Below are 22,771 nucleotides of genomic sequence, written 5' to 3'. Positions count from 1 at the left end.
AAGGAAGGGGTATGAGAATAGAATATAAGGGGATGGGGATTAGAGTTCGAGGGGGGAAATTGGGGGGCATAACCTCATAGTAGCTGGTGGCAGAAGGAAAGAACGAGAACTTAATAAATGTGTAGATGGCTTGTAAGTGTATAACTGTAAATGTACGGGGTCTTAATACCCCACAAAAGCGAAAGCAGATGTTTGGTGACATGATACGCTTGCAGGCTGATGTAATCTTCCTTCAGGAGACACACGTGAAACGTAATTATGAGTATCTGATGAGGCATAACCGCTACCCAATGCTCTATTGTGCTTCCAGTGCAGATGGCAAAAAAAAGAGAGGGGTGCTTATAGCCCTATCGGATGCCTTTCCATGGAAGATACATCACATAGTGAAAGATAATGCAGGCAGATACATATTGCTAGTTGTCTCCCTGCAGGATAAATACTATACAATGGTATGTACCTATGCTCCTAACGAGGAGCAAAGCATTTTTTGGGGAGAATTGGAAAAGGTGATCCAAAGCACGCACAAGGCCAGTTAATAGTGGGGGAGACCTTAACATAACTATAGATCCTCAAGTTGATAATTCAGGTGGGATGGCGGAATATGCAAAAACAAGACAGGATAGCATTAAAGGCATGGCTGGCAAGGTGGGGACTGATAGATTTATGGAGAATACAACATGAGACTGAAAGGGATTATACATTTTATGCACCAAAATATAACTCCTACTCGCGGATAGATTTTTGGTTGGGCGATGGAGAGGTAAGAAGGAGAATGGACAAGATAACCATATTACCATGTAGCTGGTCAGACCACTCGATGGTATTAGTGACCCTAAAGGTGATGGAAGAGAAGAGAAAACATAGGCACTGGAGACTAAATGAAGCAATGCTTCTGGACCCACAAACTGTAGCGCAGATAGAAAAATATATAATAGAATATATAGAACACAATGATACAGAGGAGGTCCAGCCTATTAGCCTTTGGGAAGGATTGAAGTGGTGCTGCTAGGGCAACTAATAGCGCTACAAGCACACTTGAACAAGGAAAAAATAAAGCGGGAATTGGAACTCAGAAAAACATTGGATAAGTTAGAGTGAACATAAAAAGGACCCAAAAAAAGACCAAAAGTGTGGCGAGAACTTCAGCAGGTTAGGAAACAATTGAATGAAATGCAGCTGGGAGACATAACAATACAGCTCCAAAAAGCGGAACAAGAACATTATGAATTTGGAAACAGGGCAAGTAGGCTCCTACATATAAACTTAAGAAGAGAACACAAGGCAACTGGATTTCCAACATCGTTAATCAGGGAGGGGGCCGTGTCACTCAAACAGAAGCTATACAGGAAGCCTTTAGTGACTTTTATGAGCAGCTCTATCAATCAGAGCAAATGGCATCGCTACCAGACATAGAAAATTATGTACAAGAGACAGCATTAGCAGAACTCACAGGGGAGGAACTAGAGAGATTATCTAAAGAAATAACATTAGACGAGATAACAAAAACAATAGCAGCCTTACCCAATAAGGCTCCGGGACTGGACAGATTCCCGGCGCGCTTCTATAAGCTATATAGTAAATGGTTAGCGCCAGTACTACTTAAGGCTATAAATTAATTTGAAACTTTGGGGGAGCTACCATACTCCTGGAGAATGGCTGAAATAACACTTATCTTAAAGCCGGGTAAAGATGCAGCACACTGTGGCTCATATAGGCCAATATCACTCTTGAATATTGATTACAAAATCTTTACTAAGATTCTAGCGCATAGACTTCAAGGCTACTTACCAAGACTAATACACGAAGATCAGGCCGGATTCATAGCTGGTAGACAGACTTTTGATAATATCAGGACCCTGCTACACATGCTCCAGTACTCAGGGGAGGATCCCTCCCCGGTGTTACTGCTCTCGGTTGACGCCGAAAAGGCATTTGACCGTGTGGAGTGGACCTTCCTCTTCGCAGTGCTAAAGCGAATCGGCATGGGAGGCAGATATCTATCTTGGCTTCAACTCTTGTATACAAACCCAATGGCGATAATTAAGGTGAATGGGACACACTCTGGACCGTTGAAACTAAGTCAGGGAACGCAGCAAGGATGTGCAATGTCACCCTTGCTATTTGCATTATCAATCGAAACCCTGGCCAAGCGGATTAGAGAAAATACGGAGATACAAGGTGTGATCAGGGGCAAATGTGAGCACAAGCTTATGTGTTTGCTGAATTACATCTACTAACTTTGGCTCAGCCTCAACAATCGTTGCCTCAGATAATGGATACCAGGGGCGTATCTGCGTGGGGCCACAGGGGCCTGGGCCCCCGCAGATTTCGCCCTTGGACCCTCCTACCGCCGTCAACCCTCCCCCGCCTACGCCGTCAAACCCTTTCCCCGTCTACCCCCGAGGTCCGCTTCCTCCTGCCGGTTTTTAAAAATATTATTTCAGCTGGCGGGGGACCCCGACCCCCGCCAGCCCAGCCGAGGTCTTCTTCATCCTCGTGCTGTGAAAGCTACATCCTTCCAGTTGGTGGAGTCTGACGTCGCAGCACGGTTGACGTCCTGCACGTACAACGTGCTGTGACGTCAGCCTCCATCCAACTGGAAGGATGCAGCTTTCACAGCATGAGGATGAAGAAGTTAAAGACGACCTCAGCTGGGCTGGCGGGGGTCGGGGTCCCCCGCCAGCTGAAATAATATTTTAAAAAATTGGCAGGAGGAAGTGGACCTCGGGGGTAGGTGACGGCGGTAGGCGGGGAGGGTTAACGGCGGTAGGGGGGAGGGTTGACGGCGGTAGGGGGGCGGCGGTAGGGGGGGTGTCGGCTGGGGGGGCGTCGGCTGGGGGGGCTATAATGTGCCCCTCACTCTAGCCCCTGCCCCCCCCCACCGCCGAACCTCAGATACGCCCCTGATGGATACGCTAGCACAGTATGGGGCTAGATCAGGCTTTAAAATGAATGCCTCTAAATCAGAAATACGCAATCTAACGGTACCTCCGCAAGAGGTTCAGCGACTCCAGAGGGAATACCCATTTAAGTGGACACCTACAGGAGTTAAATACCTGGGAGTGACGATTACTCCAAAAATAGATCAGTTATATCAGGCAAACTATCCGCAGAAAGTCAATGAACTATTTAAAGCATTGGATAGATGGGAGGGCTTACATATATGCTGGATAGGAAGAATACACGCTATAAAAATGATGTTATTGCCCAAACTCCTATATCTGTTCATGGCACTTCCAGTGCCAATCCTGCGGACCTTTTTCCAAAAATTAAATAGAAAAATGTTTGTGTACAGTATATCTGGAATAAGAGGCCGCCAAGGGTAAGGCGGGCAATGTTGTTCCAACTACAGACAAGGAGGAATGGGAGTCCCCAATTTCAACCTCTATTATCAGGCAGCCCAACTACGCATACTGGCAGACTGGACCCCCGAGGACCACTAAGAAATGGTTACACTGGGAAAGGGCATGGATGGGAAACCTGATTTTTTAGGGGACATACTATGGAAATCTGAGAAAGAAATATTGACTGTAATACGTAGAGTACCAATAGGGTTGAGCCACTTGCTAAATACATGGCTGCACTTACGTAAAAGGTGTTCCCGGAAAGGAGATATTTTCTGCTGATGGCAATTAGAGGCGCATCGGGTTTCCCACTAGGGAAATCAGAAAATACATACAAACAATGGGCGTTTAAAGGGCTATATACATTAGACCAAATATGGGCTAAAGGGGAAATAAGGGACTTCGAAGAACTACAAGAAGAATATGGGCTAGAAGATCGTGATCTAGTATATCATCATTGTTTAAGAAATTACATCCTCCGAAGGGCGAAAGAGGAATTAGAACTTGCAGAAACGAGGCTGGAACAGGCTATGAGAAGGGGAGGAGGGCGAGGTAGTATTACCAGGCTCTACAGGGCACTGTTACTCCTCTCGGCGCCATAGGAATACTATACGGGGAGATGGGAGGAGTTATTGCAGAACAGATATACATCCAGCTGGTGGGCAGGTGGCTTCAGATATCTGCTTAAACCCTCCATCGCCCAAGCCACAAGAGAGAGTGGATACAAAATTCTATATTGGTGGTACTACACACCAGATAGGTTGCATAAAATGTACCCACAGACCTCAGCAGCCTGCTGGCGAGAGTGTGGAGGATGTGGCACCTTCATACATATTTGGTGGGAATGCCCTAAAGTACAGACATACTGGACCCAGATAACTGAACTGGTGAGCAGGATGGTGCAGGTGACATACCCCCAACAGAGAGATATATGCTTGCTGCACTCCAGGCCCTCGAGAAGCCGGAAATATGGACATATATTGGTGATTCAATTTTAGTGGCTGCACAGATGGCGCTGTCGAGGGCCTGGAAGGCAATAGCAACACCCACTGTCAAAGAGGTATTAACTAGAGTTGACTATCTGCACCTGATGTCGAAAGCTGACAGCCATGAGAAAGGGTCAACTCAGGGGCGTAGCTATGGGCCCACCCAAGCGCACACACAACTGCAGCAGCCTAGCGTGACAACAGATGGATGGCACCCGCGGCGCTCTGGCAGCTGATCTCTAGTCTCCAGGCTTCGATTTCGGCTCAGGCCCGCCCACCACCCAAGCGCACACACACACACTGCATGCAGCAGCCTAGCTGCCCCTAACGTATGTCGCCGTCGCGGGCACCCACGCTCAAGGCCTCAGGACATCAGCCCACCTTAGACTAGAGAGAGGCAGAGTGGCAGTCGGCTCAGCGCTGAATGCACTTGCAGCGCGTCGTGGTTGTTGTTCGTTCGCATCCATCCTAGCGGGTGGTAGCGGTATGACCCGGACCGGACGTGGCTCAGCCTCGCTCTCGTCTCACTCCGCTCGGCTCCGTCGTCCACTCGCTCGTGGCATCTGAGGGAGGGCACAGGGCAGGCTAAAAAAATAGCTGCTGCACATGGCCAAATGCACGCACGCAGGGTTTGTGCGAGCCTCAGCCTGGCCCTGCCCTCCCTGGAAACATGGGAAATTGAATTGAAGAATGAGAAAGGTCTAGAATCAACTCGAGTTCTGTCTCGGCCCTAGGACAGGTAACTTACTGCCAAGCAGCAGCAACTGCCAGCCCAGCCCAGCAGCAGGTAATAAATTGTACATGCTTTTTGGGGTTTTTTGCATCATAATTTTAACATCATCATGTAATTTTTGTTTTAAATTAAGTTAGCTGGGGCTGGTGGGCACTATTAAAATTTATTGTTGTGGAATTTCTGGGTGGGGTAAGCACTTCACTGCTAGGGCAAAAAATGTATATATTTAATGATTAAAATATACCTTTTTTTTGCCCTGCAGTGAAGAGCCCACCCCCACCCAGAAGCCCACCACCATGACCTGCCACCATTTTGATTACTCTTTTGTTATCAAAATGATGGCTGTGGTCTGGTAGTGGGTTCTGGATGGGGGGGGGGGGGGGTAGACGTTTCACTACAGTGCCTAGGGCAATGAGGAGCCCATCCTCACCCCAAAATTACCCCAACAATAAATTTTAATAGTGGCAAAGCTAGCTTAATTTTTAAAAAGTTGTCTCTCTCTCATTTTGGTGGGTTTTTTAGGTGGGGATGGTCTCTGCAGTGCCTAGTTTAAAATTTTTTTAAAAAGTGTAGGCGCCGGCGGTTTCTCTGGGTGGACCGGTGCGTGCAGAGGTGGGCATGAACAAAAAAGTCTTTTTTTATTTAATTTCATAGGGGGTTGGTAGGGAGTAGGACAGGGCTGATGCTAGGTTACAGGGAGGAGTGGGGTGAAGGATAGAGCTCATGTTTAGCTATGGATGGATGGTGGGGAAGGATTGATACTGGGCTACAGGGATGGATGGGGGGGTAAGGTAGAGAAGGGAAGGGCTGATGCTGAGCTACAGGGATGGATAGAGAGTATTTGAAGGGAAAAGCTGATGCCAGGCTGCTGGGATGGATGGGGTAGGGTAGGAGGTCTTTATATTTTGGTAATATGTTTTAAAACTTAATGTGTGTTGAATTGTGATCTGTTTAGAATTGCAGAGATAATACGGCATAAAATTTAGAAAATCAATAATTTATAATTTTGGTCTTTATTCTGTTAATGATGAGGGTTGGTCTGTGGTCTGCATGTGACCACGAGCAATGAGAGTTTCTGCTGGCATGTGGTTTGTATGGGGATCTATGAGTCTGACTTGTCTGGCTTTTCCAATGGGATATGTATTGCTGTTGTGTATATTCACTGCTGCCTTTTTAAAGGTATGTTATTGGAACTGGTGTTATGGTTTGCAATAAAGGCTCTAAGAAGCCTCTTTGCAGGATCACAAAGTACTTGGCAACAAATGGATTTTTGTGTTGCTATTATTGAGGTGCTACTACAATTTGAAAACATTGTTCCAGGATTGTGGGGGTGCTAAGCTTTAGTAAAAGGGCAACTTTATTATGCTTCTGCTACCTATGTTGCTGGATGTATTATTATTATTTGTTACATTTGTATCCCACATTTTCCCACCTTTTTGCAGGCTCAATGTGGGTTACATGTAATCGTTAATGGCGTTAACCGATTCCGGTCTGAACAAATACATGGTATGAATGAATACAAAGTGATACTGTTGTAGAATGAGGTGCATGTATTGTAGGTACAATTGGGGGAACTTAGAGAGGGAAGGGGGGAAGAAGAGTCAGGTAATGTCTGTTACGGTCTTTGGTTACATTGTGTTGCAAGTGTCCAGGTATTTTTATGTTGGGTCAGTGGGGTATGCTCTTCTGAACAGGTCTGTCTTTAGTGCTTTCCGAAAATCTATCTATCTATCTATCTATCTATCTATCTATCTATCTATATATGTTCTTTCAAATCATGTAACAACGTTTTCATTTCCATACTCTGTAAGCCACATTGAGCCTGCAAAAAGGTGGGAAAATGTGGGGTACAAATACAATAAATAAATAAATATATATATATATATAGTGCCCACCCATATTAGCTCTGGGCCCATCCAAATGTCAGGTCTGGCTACACCACTGGGTCAACTACACATATATCAGAAGATTTGGCAGCCATATGAAAATGTAAGAAATGAGTTATTGTAAGAAAGCTACATAGAGGGGAAAGGGAAGGGAGGGGGAGGGGGAAGGGGAAGGCTCCATAGGGAAAGTTTAGTTATGTTAATATGAAACCAAATGTAGAATTAGCCGATTATAGAGAAATGAAATGTAAGCATGTATTCAGGTGACAATGATCATTGTTTTGTATAATTAATATTAAAATAAAAAATAAACTTAAAAAAAATAACATTTCTACCCTCTGCATTCACTATCCTCCTGTCACTCATCTCTTTGACACCCCCCCCCCCATAGCTTCTCTATCCCCTGTCTCCCCCACCATGAAGCATCCTCTTCTCCCCTGTTCCCCCCCCCTCCCCCATATTGAAGAATCTTCTTTCGCGGAGGACACTGGAAGTGAATATCATGCTAAGCACCACTTGCAGCTGTGATGCAGGGAAGGAGCACAGCTCTGAAGAAATAGAGTGGTGCTACTTGTGAGGAAGCCTTTTGGCCTTGTGCTTCCTGCCCTTTCACTGCTGCCCTGACACTCAGCTGCTGGGGTTTGTGCAGACATTTCATAGCCACTACCCTGCAACACACTTCCTGAGTGTTCACTGGACTAGAAGGGAGCTGATGTGTGGGGGTAGGTAAAAGCAAGGCTACTTTTATCTGTTGTCAAAAGGAGCAGCTGCCTAGAGCTCAGCTTAAAAGGGGGCCCATGGGTAAGAGGCCCACTTTAATCCAGCATCTTCTTCCCCGCCTCTCTCCTCTCCAGCAGCTCCCCCCCCCCTCCTTTTGCACTTTGAAAAGAGAGCACAGCAGAGATGCTGGACTGGAAGAGTTTAGGGTTATTCCCTCACCCTTAATTGTCTTGTCTGTCTGTATTTTTAGATTGTAAACGCTATTGGGACTATCTCTGTGTGTCAGGTGTTCAGCGCTGCGTGCGTCTGGTAGCACTATACAAATGCTAATAATAATAATAATATTATTTTTAAATATACTGCTTTTTGTGGGCAATGGCAAAGCAGTACATAATAAAACATGAAAAGTTGAAAGGAACTACAATATTACCAGGAAAAATAAGAAGGTAAAGAAAAGACAAGTAGTGGGAGAGGGGGGAGTGGAACAAAAGGTAGAAATGCAGGACTGGAAGGGGAAAGTGACAGTGTGTTGGGAGGGAGAGAGAATGAAAAGGAAGAAGTAAACCCGTAAAAAAGATGGAGAAAATGGGAATAAAATAATGGAAGAGGATGAGAATTCATGGGAAGAGGAATGGAAGGAGCTTAGGATAGAAAAATTGGACAGGAGAAAGGGGTAGAAACATACAGAGAAGAAAAAGTATTAAAATATCCAATGGTGAAGGCACAAGAAAAAGAGAGCTGAAACAAATAAAAAGAAGATACCAGAGAGAAAAAACAAAAGGAGCAGATGAGTCCAGAGGGAGAAAGATGTTGAACAATAAAACAAGTCAGAGACACCAAAAGTTGGATGTTTTTTTTTTGGCATAAAATACCTTGGGACCCCACTTTAAAGTTTCAGAACCTGAATATATTAACCATTTGGGAGGGGCAATCCTATAACCAAGCACCTCGAAATAGGTACTGTAAGGAACCTATTCTACAAAGGAATGTAGCACTTTTCCTGTATAGAATACTGATGTAATAGGTGAGATACGTGCCAGTAACTTAGATGTGAGCACTTTCATCAGCCACAGAGTTGGTGTAAGTGCAGGCATCTAAGTTCCACACATATGCGTGTAACTATGTCCTACTCAGACTCCACCTACTTCTATGTCCCCTCACAAATGCACTATTGGAGACTGGCAGATGTTTCTAGAATAGTGCATAGGCGTTATGCTGGCACGTACACTTGTATGTGCGCACATCCGTATGCTTATGTTAGTATCTAAACATTTACTCACATACTACATGTGTAAATGTCAGTGCCTAGGTCATAGAACTGCCAGGTAAAGTTTACATGTTGAACAGCTGGATTTTGTCAGTTGATTTGGCTTGTTCATTACATGATTCTCTTATGTGGGACATATCCAGTCTAATACTTTGGTACTCAACCCTAAATATTTTCTATTAAGGAACTTAAAGAATGTACGTTTAAGATATATTCATTTTCATTAATTATAATTTTTATGATGAAAAGTTGTATCGGGAGAGTCCCTGTCCTGCCCCACCATCCCAGATTTGCAAACCAGAAATATGGTAACCTTACTACAGGAATTCAACATCATCTCCTGCTGCCAAAGGGACAATCTAAGAGATGCTGGCCCTGTGGAAGTAGGAAAGGACATCTGATTAAATGCTTCTCCTGCTGCTAGTGTGGGGAACATGGCGAGGATGATCAGGAGGGTAGAAAAAGGCTAAAATTAACCTGGTCAGATTAAGAAGGGGTTCAGGTGATTCAGGCTTGATCCAATGACTTATACTGGGATGGCAAGCTATTTTTTGGGGCATGGTTCTTGCCACTCCCTTGGGTGACACATATCACAGACATATACAGACACAAATGCACACACAGAGATATTGGAAATTATTCCATTAGGCATGCACTTTCCCTACTATGCATCCCCTCTCCTACTACAACACCCTTATCCTGTTGGGCTGGATGAAAATGATTCTGGTACGTATTTAATTTTCTTTGTTGTAAATTCTAGTTTGAAACTTAGTAACTAAATTATATACTTTCCTAAATGATTGCTATGTATGATCATAGGTGTCAGACTCTCAATATTGAGAAAACTCCTTGACTGTGTCAAAGGAAGGCTAATTTCCATTTGGATTAGTACCCTCAATCATTTTGGAAAGATTGCTCTTATATTATGTTGACACCTAATGATTGAACTATGCAGTTTCATATTGGTTGCTATGCGTATGGCCTCCTAGTAGTTGAGAAACACAACAATACCTGTGGCACTATGTGGTTTAAATATAAAATGCATTTTTAAAAATCTATTGACATTGACATCTAATATTTAGATATATTATCATACTTGGTTTCATTTTATTTATTTTTTTCTAAACCAACAAAATGTATGGGAGCCATGCCGTTCAGATTCCCCTACTTCTCCTCCCTCTAGATCAGACACAACAAAGAAACGAACATCAGCATTCACACATATAGAGAAATTACATGAGCCATGATGGACTTGCTATCTCCACTTGTTCTTTTTTCCTTAAGATGTTTATTTCTGAAATCTAATGCATTTTCTTTGTTATGAGTTGTAAATTTATTTTTTTGTTTGCATATCAAATAACTATATTTTTGTTTCCTTGAAATAAATAGCAGATATCTTCTACGTGATGAATTGCAACTCCAACAATTTTACCAGGAGTGAATGAGCAATTGCTAGCTTCAGAACGTTTTGCGGCAATAAGCTTAAGTAGCATGATTTCTAGAAAGAAATGTGTACTTACCAGGTACTTCAAACTGAGCATAGCCACTCCCTGGAAAATAAGATCCTTCCTTCTCATGTTCAAAACAGCGTCTATGCTCATTAATCTCCATTGCATTGTTCAAAGTGTGAACCTCGGTTTCAACCCAAGACCAGTTGCGTATGCATCCATCCAATGCAAATTGCAGCTGAAAACAGATATAGTTCGTTACCTAGGATTGCTATCATTATGGAAAAAAACAGTTTATCCCTAGCAATCTATACTATGTACTTACAAGCAAATTTTATTAACTAGTCTCCCTACCCTTTTCCCCATAGTTTCTAGAAACACAGCATACAGCATTAACATCCACCCTCCCCAAATCCCACCCACCCCAGCACATATCTTCATTTATAGTCTTAACTAATAGTCAATTATTCTAATTAGGATAACAAGAGGGACAGTATATTAGAGTTTTAATTACATTTAATTACTTTCTGAGAAGCAAACAAATAAATCACACATATATCATAAAATCTTAAGGTTCTTCATATTAATCTAATATCCTTAGTATCTTAAGAAGTTTAAACAAACACAGTAATTCTAAGTTACAGACAGCAGTCCAGCAGCAAGAGTGGTGCTATCTAGTCTTTTGATTTGAGTGACGCATATATGATTATCTCCCAGCTGGAGAGAGGTTATATGTGTGTGCTCGATGCAAAGAGCTCCTAACTCTCAGAGAATAAGTCTATTTCTTGAGGCTAGAGTAGCAGACTTGGAGGAGCTGAGAAAGAGAAAGGTACATAGAGAAGACCTACAGGGACATTGTAGAGAAGTCCCACTTCCAGTCTGGCAGCCTTGGAGGAGGGAGGTCTCCTAGAAGGAGAACATCACCCTGGTGAACTAGGAAGTAATCCTGTAGCCAGGACCTGCCCACCAAGGGATGCAATATCCTTTCGCACTGAGGATGTCTCTAGGAGCTGCTGCCCAGGAGGGAAGGGTTAGGACAGCTGTTGTAGTTGGTGACTGGATCATTAGGCATGTCGATACCTGGGTGGCTGGTGGGCGTGAGCATCGCATGGTCACTTGACTGCCTGATACGAAGGTGGTTCCACAACTATTAGACAGTCTTAAAAATGTTTATACAGCAGAAAAGTACTGTGAAATTCCACTGGAGAGTCTACTCCTCCGGGAGGGAGGGGGAGAGACAGAGGGGAAGGGAATTTGGGTTGGTTAATTGTGAATTCATGTTTTTAGCTTGCAATTTCTTGAATAAAAAACTTTAATATGAAATTCTATTAGAGCTTCTAGCTGATAAACTGCTCTTTTGAAAGTGCTAAATCCAAGCTTTTGTACCAATAGGAGCTCTCTCTCATAGAAATTTAAATGTTTCTCTGTCTAAATCAAGTTCCTGTAATATTTCTATGTCCCTGATGGGTGGATTTGGTTTTCTATGCAGAATCGCTTTTAATTATAATGTGACAATGTTTTATTTATTTATTTGCTGCATTTGTACCCCACATTTTCCCACCTATTTGCAGGCTCAATGTGGCTTACACTATGTTGCAAAAGGTATAATCATAAACAGAGTAAGAGGTATGGTCTAATTTAACATATTACTGTGTAAGAAATTAGGTAGATACGTAGGTGGAATTATAGTGATAATTTGATTAACATAATCAAATTAGAAGGAATCAGTATTAGTTGGTTTAGATGTAGAATGGAATCAAGTCATTAAGGAGGATTTTTATTGTAAGTCTCTTCGAACAGGTGCGTCTTCAATAACTTCCGGAAGGTTCTCAAGTCATGCATTGTTTTTATAGCATTCGGTAGACAGGAAGCATTGTATACGACACATTCAAACTTACCGGACTCAGAAGCTGGACGGTGGAATTTGGTATCAAACCTCCAAGAGCAATGGTGAGCCATGTATTATTTGAGCTATCTGCTGAGGTGTGGTAAAGATCTAGGAGTAGTATACCATCCAATCTTATTTCAATAATGGTTTCATTTCTGTCAATAGACACCTAAACAGCACAGAATGGTGAGAAAATCAATTTCTTTATTACATTGTTCATGGGCATATCTTCTTGTGGCTCAGTGACTGATCAAATACTGCCATATTCAGTACAGACCTGAATGCCTAATGCAGCCATTCCCAACCCAGTCCTCTGGGCACACCTAGTCCCATAGGGTTTTCAGGATATACACAATGAATATTCATGAGTTAGATTTGCACGTAATTGAGGCAGTGTATGTAAATCTGTTTACGCATATTCATTGTGGATATTCTGAGAACCTGATGGGACTAGGTGTGCCGCGAGAACTAGGTTGGGAACGGCTGGCCTAATGTGTTAAATTCTGAAGGCAACCAAAAACTGGAGGAAAAGCACCTTTCCTTTAATACTTGTTACTAATTTATTAAACACTATCAAAAATGTCTAACAGTGGTACAACCTTAAGCACTGCACATTTGTACCACCATTTTCAAGCAACCTTCTTACACAAGTTTTTTATTATCCACTTCACATTTTTAAGACTGTGTGTCACTTCAGTTTCAAGCAAATTTGTCTTCCTCAAGACAAGATTATATCTTTCCACTGGATGGTTGATAACTTTAGGACCCAGATACCACTAGGTATGAGCTACATGCAGCTTCCACTTGCTTTTTTATTCCTCAGTTTATGTAAATTATTTTATCATTTTTTATTGGTCAGTTTATTAATTTAACATTTATGTATATTTTTCTTGACAGCCCTAAATCATGTCATTTTAATTATTTTAAGGTTGAAATTGATAATTTTGCTGTAAACCATTCGTTCATAATCCATAATTTATGTTTAGTATTTTAATTGGTTTGTATGTTCACATTTATTCCTCTATATTTTTTTGACATTATTCATTTATATTTATGTTTTGTATTATTTTAAATTATCTTCTGGTTGTAATCTATAATTTTTATGTAAATTGTTTATTATCTATGTTCATTTGCCTAGACCCCCGATGTAGACAGTTTCACCACACGGACTGTGTTGGGTATGATTAAAAGTATAGTTGTGATCCCCCCCACTCTTGAAGGCTCCCTGTGCTTCTTTGGCTACTCGCTGACATGTACTCAACAAATTAAAACATAAATAAACAAAAAGCATAATAAAAGTTAAACAAAAATGAAGTCAATAAATAAAAATCCATGTAATAAATAAATAAATGTAATACAAAATATATCAGCAAACAGCTAGAAAAATACAGATCCATACAAAAAGCTTGCTCAGATATCCAGATCCCAATAGTCCTATGTACTTCTAAAGGCATAACAATCCAAAGAGAAGGCAAATAGCAGAAAAAGAGTTTGTACCAAATGGGACCTCTTCAGTGCTGATCCAGTCAGAAGGCCTGAGTCTACAGATCTAAGAGCCTGTGTAGGGGGAAACCAGTCCATTAATAAATCTAAAATAAAAAAACCTGGCCATTTATTACAAATTTTGAATGCCAGTAACTAATTATTTAAATAAACATGCCATAAACCCAATGTAATGCTATCAAATAAGAGTTATATGATCAAAATGACTAGCCTCAGAAGCCACTCTGCCAGATGTCGTCACCAACTGAAGTTGGTGAATGGAATTTGTAAGAAGACCTATATAGATGTTACACATTTCATCCAGGTGAGAGATTATAAACTGAACCACAATAGCAAGATCAGTAGAGTGGAGAGGACTACCTTGATGCAGACTGTAGGACCTGAAAAGCAGTTTCAGACATATAAATCAAAGAATTATCCAAGTTAACTCCCAGGATTCATATCAACCCATCACTGGTGTAATTATTCCCTCAATTTCAGTTGAGCAAATCCAGCCCTGGTAGCTTCTGACAAAGCACTCCAGTTGTCCAAGGGTTCAACAGTAGTTTATTTGAAGACAACTAAAGTCAGACAATTCTAATCAGGGATGTGCTGGTAAATTTTTAACACCGGGCTCTCTCGCTCTCTCTCTCTCTGGGCATAGCCAGCCCTGCAATTTGTGGGGGCAGGGCATGGGTGGACTGGGGGGGACAACGCATGCCCCTCTCTTTCCACCTCATATAGGAATGCTATGGACTGCCACCACACCCCACTGCTTGTTTCTGGCTCTGAGCAGCAAGCTGGGACTTCTTGCACATGCAGGAGAAGTCCCAGCCTGCTGCTCAGAGCTGGAAATCAGGTTGCGGGGAGAAGCAGCAGTCTATTCACTTGGCTGGCGAAGCTCAGCATCCCCACCAGCAAAGTAAAAGAGAATTGAGGTGGGGGCACGAGCCCACATTTTGGGAGCCAGTGGTTAAAGTAGCCATGGCCTACTTTAACAACCGGCTCCCAAAATTCTTCAAAATTTAACAAACGGCTCTCGCGAGCCCGTGAGAGCCTGCTCCAGCACACCACTGATTCTAATCTCACTGTGTTGAATTCTTGATAGGATCTGCTGGATTTGTCAGCATAAAAGAAAAAAAATTGACTCTATTTAGAAATAAGATCAACTGAGGGTTTCAAATAACAAATAAAGATTGTGGTAAACCCAAAGTCACAGTATATGATGATCAAAAACTACTTAGATCAGAAGCGAACAGTGTAGCTAAAGGAAAGACCTACACCATGAAAGAACTAGACCTGTTATATCAAAGTGGAGAATGACATGATCAGCTGTGTCAAAGATAGTGCTCATATTTAATAGCATCAGCACTTGGGGAAAGCATTTTTCCATCTTTTGAGTCAATGAGATGGTATTTACATTTAGAAATAAAACATGAACTACGTCTATACTATGTGTTTTTAGCCTACTTGCCGAGGTTCAAGATATTAGCATCCTCTACATGTTCACTTAAATGTACAACGACCGCTTGATCCATAATTTTGATTAACAGTAAATTAAAGGACACTAACTAGCGAAATCTTCAGGATCAGATTTAACTTTTTTTTTAAATCCGTGGATAGATCGGCGCTCCTTTCAACAATACAGGAAAAGAGTCCTTAACTAACCAGGTGGTTATAATCTGAAGCAAAAAAGGGTCAAGGCCTACCCTCTCATCTACAACCCATGATGGATGAGATTCCAGAGCTCATGAAGTATACTTAGCTTTAGCCATAACTTTGTCCAGATGTGTAGAAGAAAAAAATAGTCAAAACTCACTGACAGTATTACTAGAAGAACCCAGAAGTAAGACAGATCTATTCAGATGGATGTCATTCTCTACCCAAGCTCTAATTAATATAATTTCCCTATAAAATACATGAAAACTAATCATACTGCTCTTGTGAAACAAAAAAAACTGGATACATTATCAGAGGGCTTAATTAATATTTCACCAGGTGAAAACTTATTTAGCAAAGTTTATAATGTAAACAAGTAGAAAGGTCTGTTTACCTCCTGGAAGGAGGGAGGCCTTCCCCAATGCAGTCCCAAACCCACAATGAAGAGGCACGGCAATAACATTGGAGGTACAGGTGAGCTGCTGCACCCACAGCAGCTGACAGAAGCAGCTGCCCTGACAGTAACAGTGACTGGCTGCAAACAGGCAAGTGGGCAAAAAAAAAAAAATCTCACTCCTCATGCTCTTCTCCTCAGCAGAGGAGAGCATGAGGAGTGAACTGAAAAATGAGCTTGCAGAGCTATTGTTCGAAATACCTCTTTGCATGCTCAATGTGGCTTACAAATACATCATGGATACTGGAAATAAGAAGAGAATATATATTTGGTGTTACAGAAGGATTTGGGTTGCATGGTAATGGAATACATGATAGTGGTATAGCACAAGACATTATAAGACATTTCTGGATTATGTGGAGAATTTTACATATGTTGATCTTTGTGGTATATCTTGTCAAAGAGATGGTCTTCAGTAGTTTGCGGAAGTTGGTCAGTTCATAGATTGCTTTTAGGTTCAATTGTTGTGTACATAGTTTTATTTCTAATTTGTGATCCGTTGTTCTATATTTGGTGAGCCTCTGTCAGTGTCACAGTAATGGCAAGTGGGAGATCGGAGGGGAAACAGGGAAGAGGGGATCGGGGCCCTCCTCCTTTATTTGCTGACATGGGCCCTCACATGTCCAGTACCAACTCTGATCCTTACTGTAGCTAGTGGGGGATCTCTAAGCATCGCCAGCTGAGGACCTCCTCCAAAAGGAAGCCAAAACTTCTACCAAGCCATGCAGTTGGAAGCATCCTTGAGCCACTGACAACTAAGCATGCATGGGGTGCTGGAATTTGTGGCTCAGGTATGTTGCTGCTGCCTGCCAAGCTTGGTTCAAGGGAGTTCTGTCCCCTTTGGAGGAAATCTTCAGCTGACAGAGCTTGGGGATCCTCATTAGCTAAAGTATTTATATTTTGAGGTTGGAGTACGGTGGGAACACAGAAAATTTAGTGCTCACCCACTTTGGGCTCAGGCCCACCCAAAACTGGCTGCCTGGCTACAGCACTGCTGTGTGCTACCGCAAAATGGTGTGAACACACCTTAAAAGGATCTTGGTTGCTGTAATTTTAACACTGATGGGAAATCAGATACGAATCTAATTATAGAATGAAGCTTGCCGTTCATATCTTACATTAAGACCCAAATTAGCAGATTCACATCATTTTGCGACAGATTAAACAATGCCGCTGTCTGGCTCTAATATTAGCCTTAGACAACCTGCCTCCAAATGAGCAATACTCATTCGGCTAGGATGCAGTTTTTAGAGCATTGGATTGATAACCAGGGAAGCCCAGTTCAAATTCCACTGTAGCTCCTTGTGACCTCTCAAGTCACTTAACCCTTCACTGCCTCAATACAAAATTAGATTGTAAGCCCTCTGGTGACAGGGAAATACCTGGTGCACCTGAATGTAATTCACCTTGAGCTACTACTGAAAAAGGTGTGAGCTAAATCCAATTAAATGTTATATTTAATAAATTTGATGTATCACCTACTAATATCCAGTCCAATCTCCAAACTCTCTAGCTACTGATGCTGCGCTATGCAAAATCTTGGTCAGGGCATTGCCCCAGTGGCCTTCCCCTTCTGCTGCCTATAAACATAATACTAAAGTAGATAGGAATTAGCTATTTGGCTTATACCTATCACAAAAACACAGCTTAATCTTTGAGGGCCCTCCTCCCCTGGTCTTCTACCTAAAAGTATTGCAATCTTAAATTCAGCCCTGGATCAATAAAATAATTTTTTTACTCTAAAGTAGAAAAAGAAATACCAATTACAGGACCAAATGCAGTAAGCATTTTCTTCATAGAGACAATGGGAGAAAAGCCAGAGAGATGTTTTTACTTACCCTTCGCCATTTTCCATCGCTAATGTTGGGTCCCAACTGGGATATCATCATTTGTCCATGTTCATTGCTCATCTGAATCTCCAAACGTCTCTGTCGTAAAGCTAAAAGAAACCAGCTCCCAGGCCCATCAATTTCACCATGAAAAATAATTCCCTCTGAATCATAGGTACGAAAATCAAAGGATGATAAAGAACTATGGGGAAACACAACATTAACAATATTTTCACAGGAACGTTAAGATAAACATCAATATTTATTTCCAAAATTCTATTTCATAGTGTCAGGATAGGTAAGAGCTTTCTCCTATTCTGTCCCACTAAAGTTCAACCTATAGAAATGATGTGTGCCTTATGAGTCTGGGTATAGGTGACCATGACAGTGGATTGGTTTTTGAACATATCTTAAGTTGAAGTAATAACACTATTTGTTTATATAGCATTATTAGACATACAGTGTTATACAGTGGTGATATTTTTTCAGGTATAACATACCCCTTCCCCAAAGAGCTTACAGTGTAAGTGGGTACCTGAGGCAATGGGAGGTATTTATTTACCACCTTTTTGAATGATATGGGAGTTCCACAACACAGCTATTATACGTTTACGTTCGCATTGCATGCCTCTTGCTGTCATTGCTGTGAGCAGGGGTGCATGCTACATGCATATAGGTAGTTATATGTAAACACACACCAACGAACACACTTCTTGACCACACAAGTAACTACTGCTGTCCCTCATTTATCTTGCCCCTTTTAAATAAAAGTCTGCGGTTTCACCAAAGAATACATGACGACTGTCAGTTATAGCTCAGTAGCACAGACATGGTCCATTTAAAGGGTGGCAATGCAATATACTAGTTGAGGTGCTGGAAATAAAAAACATGCAGGCATCTTGTGCTCATAGTCATATCCTCAATGAGATCCAAAATTGGCCAACAGCTCAGCTCTCTCTGGAAACTATCCACTGACTTTCCTTCAGCTGGTCCTTGAGGAATGGCAGAGTCAGATTTCATGATTTTCCATAGAAGAAAGAGAAAATAATTTCCCTCCCAAGGAAATAATGGAAGATAGGCTGCTACTGAGGTTGCCATATACAGCAGTAAATCTATTTAGAGTAGAGGCCTGGGGAAAGTGAAATGAAACTACATACCCAGTTGGGCCAATAACCCTCTGGAGGCAGAACTAAAGAGTACACTTGATGCACCTTCCAGCTATTTTTAGAGCCCATCCAAATAACTGAGTGTTTCATAACAGTAAGAAGAGTGGCAAAATATTGCCTTTTTTTCCTGACCATTTAACATTTGGAAAAACCTGATATGCAGCTACTGTATTTAGTGAAGACCTAAATTTCAAGGGTAATGAACTGACCCCCTAATTGTAGAAAGGAGGAACATCGGACAAATCTTTCTTTGCATACTACAAAATAAGACACTGAAAATGAGCTATAATTGGAAGTGGTTAGAAGAATGGACAGACACAGGAAAGCCAGGGTTCAAATCCCACTACTGAAACTTTGGGGCATCACTCTAGTTATCTCAGGTTATCAGGGAGTCATTTATTAATGTTATAGATGGGTATTATTTGCCTTAGGGCCTACTGCATATGAGCCCTATAATAAAAATACCAGCACCATCAGTAAATGGCCCCTTAGACTGTAAGTTCTTTAGAGCAGGAACTTATCATACCCAAACGCTCATCACAGTTGCTCAAGCAATGTCTATGTTGATTAGTACATTCAGATAGATAAGTAAAATTTGTCAACTAATTTGTGAAGATAATGAAAGCAAGATCAAATCATCAAAATAGATAAGAAATCTTTTTTTTTTTTTTTTTTTTTTTTTTGGGGGGGGGGGGGGGGGATTTATCAACATGGTCTACCGTTAAGATGTTAACTCTAGTTATTCGTAACTAGATCTCATTGCGTAAAATGGGATGTGTGCAACACCAGCATGTCTTAACATGCCCATATTGATAATATGCCCCAAGTATTGAAAAGGGGGAAAAATAAATCAAATGACTCAGTAGATATGCCTTATCTCAACTAGACCAAAAGAAAACCCATGGAACAATCAGAATGACAAAATAAGTTACTGAAAAAAAAGGTCTTTAAAGTCCTACTACACAAAAATGTAAAGGACAGGATAAGAGAAGGATGACATGAAGAACATGGAAGCGTGACTAGGGCCAGAGAAATCTGCCACCAGGTAGCTAAAAGAAAGGGAGCAACTGATTGCTCCAGATGGTTCTTATATACTTCTAGAGCTCAGTAAAAGCTCTAATCCCGCATAATTCCTGGGATCCTTTAATGCAGTCACTACTGGTGCTGAAATCTGGAGAAAAGTTATTTTCAAAAAGTCACCCTTTTCACCCCCAAATCATTGAAGTTCTGTATTAAAAACTCTTCACAAAACGTAAATAGTTTTCCATCTGTATACACTGTCAAATCCTGTAGTTTATATACTGGAAACCAAGTGACAACACAGATTAAACTGTTTTAACGTTTTACCTTGTCAGGCTAGGCCAATGGAATTCCATAAGCAGAACGCCAAGGTTGGCCCCATTTCCCAGGTGCAAGATATTTGTGGATTTGCTTGTCTCCAAAGGTGCACACATGCTCTGTATATAAGTACAGAAAAAAGTTAATCATATACCATGCAGGTCTAAAGACTGATATCTAGGCAGTTTTAGGTAGGGTATGGACTATCAAGAACTGTTTTGAACCCTGGAGCAATTAAACATTTGGAAACCAAAACTTGCCAAATATACTGATGTCTTTATGACCTGCCAGCCTTTTACAATCATTTGGCCTCAGGGAAACTGTCCTGGTTACAACTGCCCTCTCTGAAACCCTGATTAGGGGAAATATATTTCATTACTAGTAAAAAAAGCCCCGTTTCTGATGCAAATGAAATGGGGGCTAGCAAGGTTTTCTTCTGTGTGCATGTGGGAGTGTGTGGTCCCTGCCCTCTGCCCTCTCCCTTCCCCTGTGCTGTCTGTCCCCTCCCCCTCGGAGTCGAGTCCTTCAGTGTTAAGTTTCTTGCTGTGCTGTGTTTGTGTTACAGAGATAGTGAGGACTTCTGCCCTCTCTCCCCTCCCCCCTCTGAGTCCTTCACTGTTACAGAGAGAGCGATTTGATTTCGTGCTTTGCTGTGTTTTCCTTCACTGTTTGTGTTACAGACAGGGCCGGTCTTAAGGGGAGGCGACCGAGGCGGCTTAAGGGGGCCCCGCGCGGCGCGCCTCAGTCAGCCTCCTCCGCTCCAGATTCCCAGCGCTATTTAAATTTACCTTCCTTTTAAATTTACCTCTGTCCGGCAGTGCAGCATCAGTGAAGTAGGCGGCGCTACTGAGTCCCTACGTCTCTAGCCTTCCCCCTTCCCTTCGCTCAGTGTTCCACCTTCTTCTGACGTCAAGGAAATGATGTCAGAAGAAGGCGGGCCCCTGAGTGAAGGGAAGGCTAGAGACGTTGGGACTCGGAAGCGCCTCCTTCACTGACGCTGTGCTGCCGGACGGAGGTAAATTTAAAAGAAACAAAAAAGGAAAGGGATCTAGGGGGTGGGGAGAAGAGGGCGGGCGGGCAGTTGGGACATGGGAGCGGGAGGGCAGGGGAGAGAGGAGCATGGATGGGAGGGCAGGGTTCATGGAAGGGAGAGAGAGGAATTGCTGGATAGGGATGAATGGAGGGGCAGGGGACAGATGGGCATGGATGGATAGGAGGGTAGGGCTCAGGGAGAGAGGGGTATTGCTGGATAGGGATGAATGGAGGGGGCAGGGGACAGATGGGCATGGATGGATATGGATGGGACTGGGAAGGGCTCAGGGAGAGAGGGAAATTGCTGGATAGGGATGAATGGAGGGGGTAGGGGACAGATAAGCATGGATGGAAGGGAGGGTAGGACTCAGGGAGAGGGGGCATTGCTGGATAGGAATGAATGGAGGGGGTTGGGGCCAGATGGTCATGGATGGATATGGATGGGACTGGGCAGGGCCCAGGGAGAGAGGATTAATTGCTGGATATGGAGGGGAGGGAGGAGAATTGCTGGATATGGACAGATGGAGGAGGGAAGGGGAGAGAGGAAGAAGGATGGACATGGATGGGAGGGCAGGGCCCAGGGAGAGGATTTACAGATGGTAGACAGAACACATAAGGGCACAGGAGGATGGTGGACATGGTGAGAGAAAAATATCATATGGAAAGAAGACACTGCATAAAACAGAAGACACCGGGACCAAAGCGAATAGAAAAACTAATGATTAGACAACAAAGGTAGAAAAAAGTATTTTATTCAGAATTTATTAATTGGAATATGTCAGATTTTGGAAATGTGCATCTGTGGTATTTTGCATTTAAGTTTCAATTTTTCTAGTATTGCTGCATGCTGAGTCTGACTTCTTGAGGTAACTTTCCAGTTCAGTATTTTGCCTTCATATCTGTTGTGTCATGTGTTTTTCATGTATGATCAAGGTGCAGTATCCTGCTAGTGTGTAGTATTTGCAACCCTTTTGTTTTGCTTTTTTTCACGAGGTAGTATATTGGTATTTTAGAGCCTGGTGTAATTACAGTTCTGCCTTTCCACGCATAAGGTTGTAGCTTGTCCTGTCCTTGGATTTAGTGCTGTTATGGTTTGGTAAGGTTATGAGTGTGTTTTGCACAAGTTTGTGTATAGTGTTTTGCAGTGGAGAGATTGTGTGTCCGCACCTCTGACCCCCCGGGGTTATGAGAATTGGAACTACTAATTGTAGTGGACTTGAACTGAATAATTTCTGGTGAGGGGGGTTTTCATGATAGCATTGTGCTTATTATTTCAATCAGTTTTTCTGTACAAATTTAGCTTCATTTGTGTTTATTTGAAATTTCATAAATAAAAAATTTGGGGCCCCACCAAATTGGTCTGCATAGGGCCCCGCACTTGCTAAGACCGGCCCTGGTTACAGAGAGAGCGAGGGCGGGGCAGACACTTATGGGGAAACCGGATATCTCTCCCCTTCACCACTTCCGGCTGGAGGCTTTATTTAGAACGTTGGTGGTGCCTTTTATATATAGAGATGTTATATCCTCTGATTTCAAAGG

General features: G+C 42.3%; 1 protein-coding gene across 2 annotated transcripts in view; it reads right to left on the bottom strand.

The window, feature by feature from the left end:
• LOC115479235 (vitamin K-dependent protein S-like) overlaps positions 1–22,771 on the bottom strand; it is a 205,282-nt gene that overhangs the window by 11,263 nt on the left and 171,248 nt on the right. For both annotated transcript variants that reach the window (XM_030217071.1, XM_030217069.1), the window contains exons 2-5: positions 20,210–20,319; positions 17,706–17,898; positions 12,283–12,441; positions 10,457–10,622 (exon numbers count right to left, since the gene is read on the bottom strand). In XM_030217071.1, the coding sequence (XP_030072931.1) occupies positions 10,457–10,622; positions 12,283–12,441; positions 17,706–17,898; positions 20,210–20,319 (628 nt within the window). The remainder of the gene's footprint in view (positions 1–10,456; positions 10,623–12,282; positions 12,442–17,705; positions 17,899–20,209; positions 20,320–22,771) is intronic.

Source organism: Microcaecilia unicolor, chromosome 10 (genome assembly GCF_901765095.1).
Source record: "Microcaecilia unicolor chromosome 10, aMicUni1.1, whole genome shotgun sequence".
NCBI classification, from domain to species: domain Eukaryota; kingdom Metazoa; phylum Chordata; class Amphibia; order Gymnophiona; family Siphonopidae; genus Microcaecilia; species Microcaecilia unicolor.
This window is presented reverse-complemented; position numbering and strand designations above follow the sequence as displayed.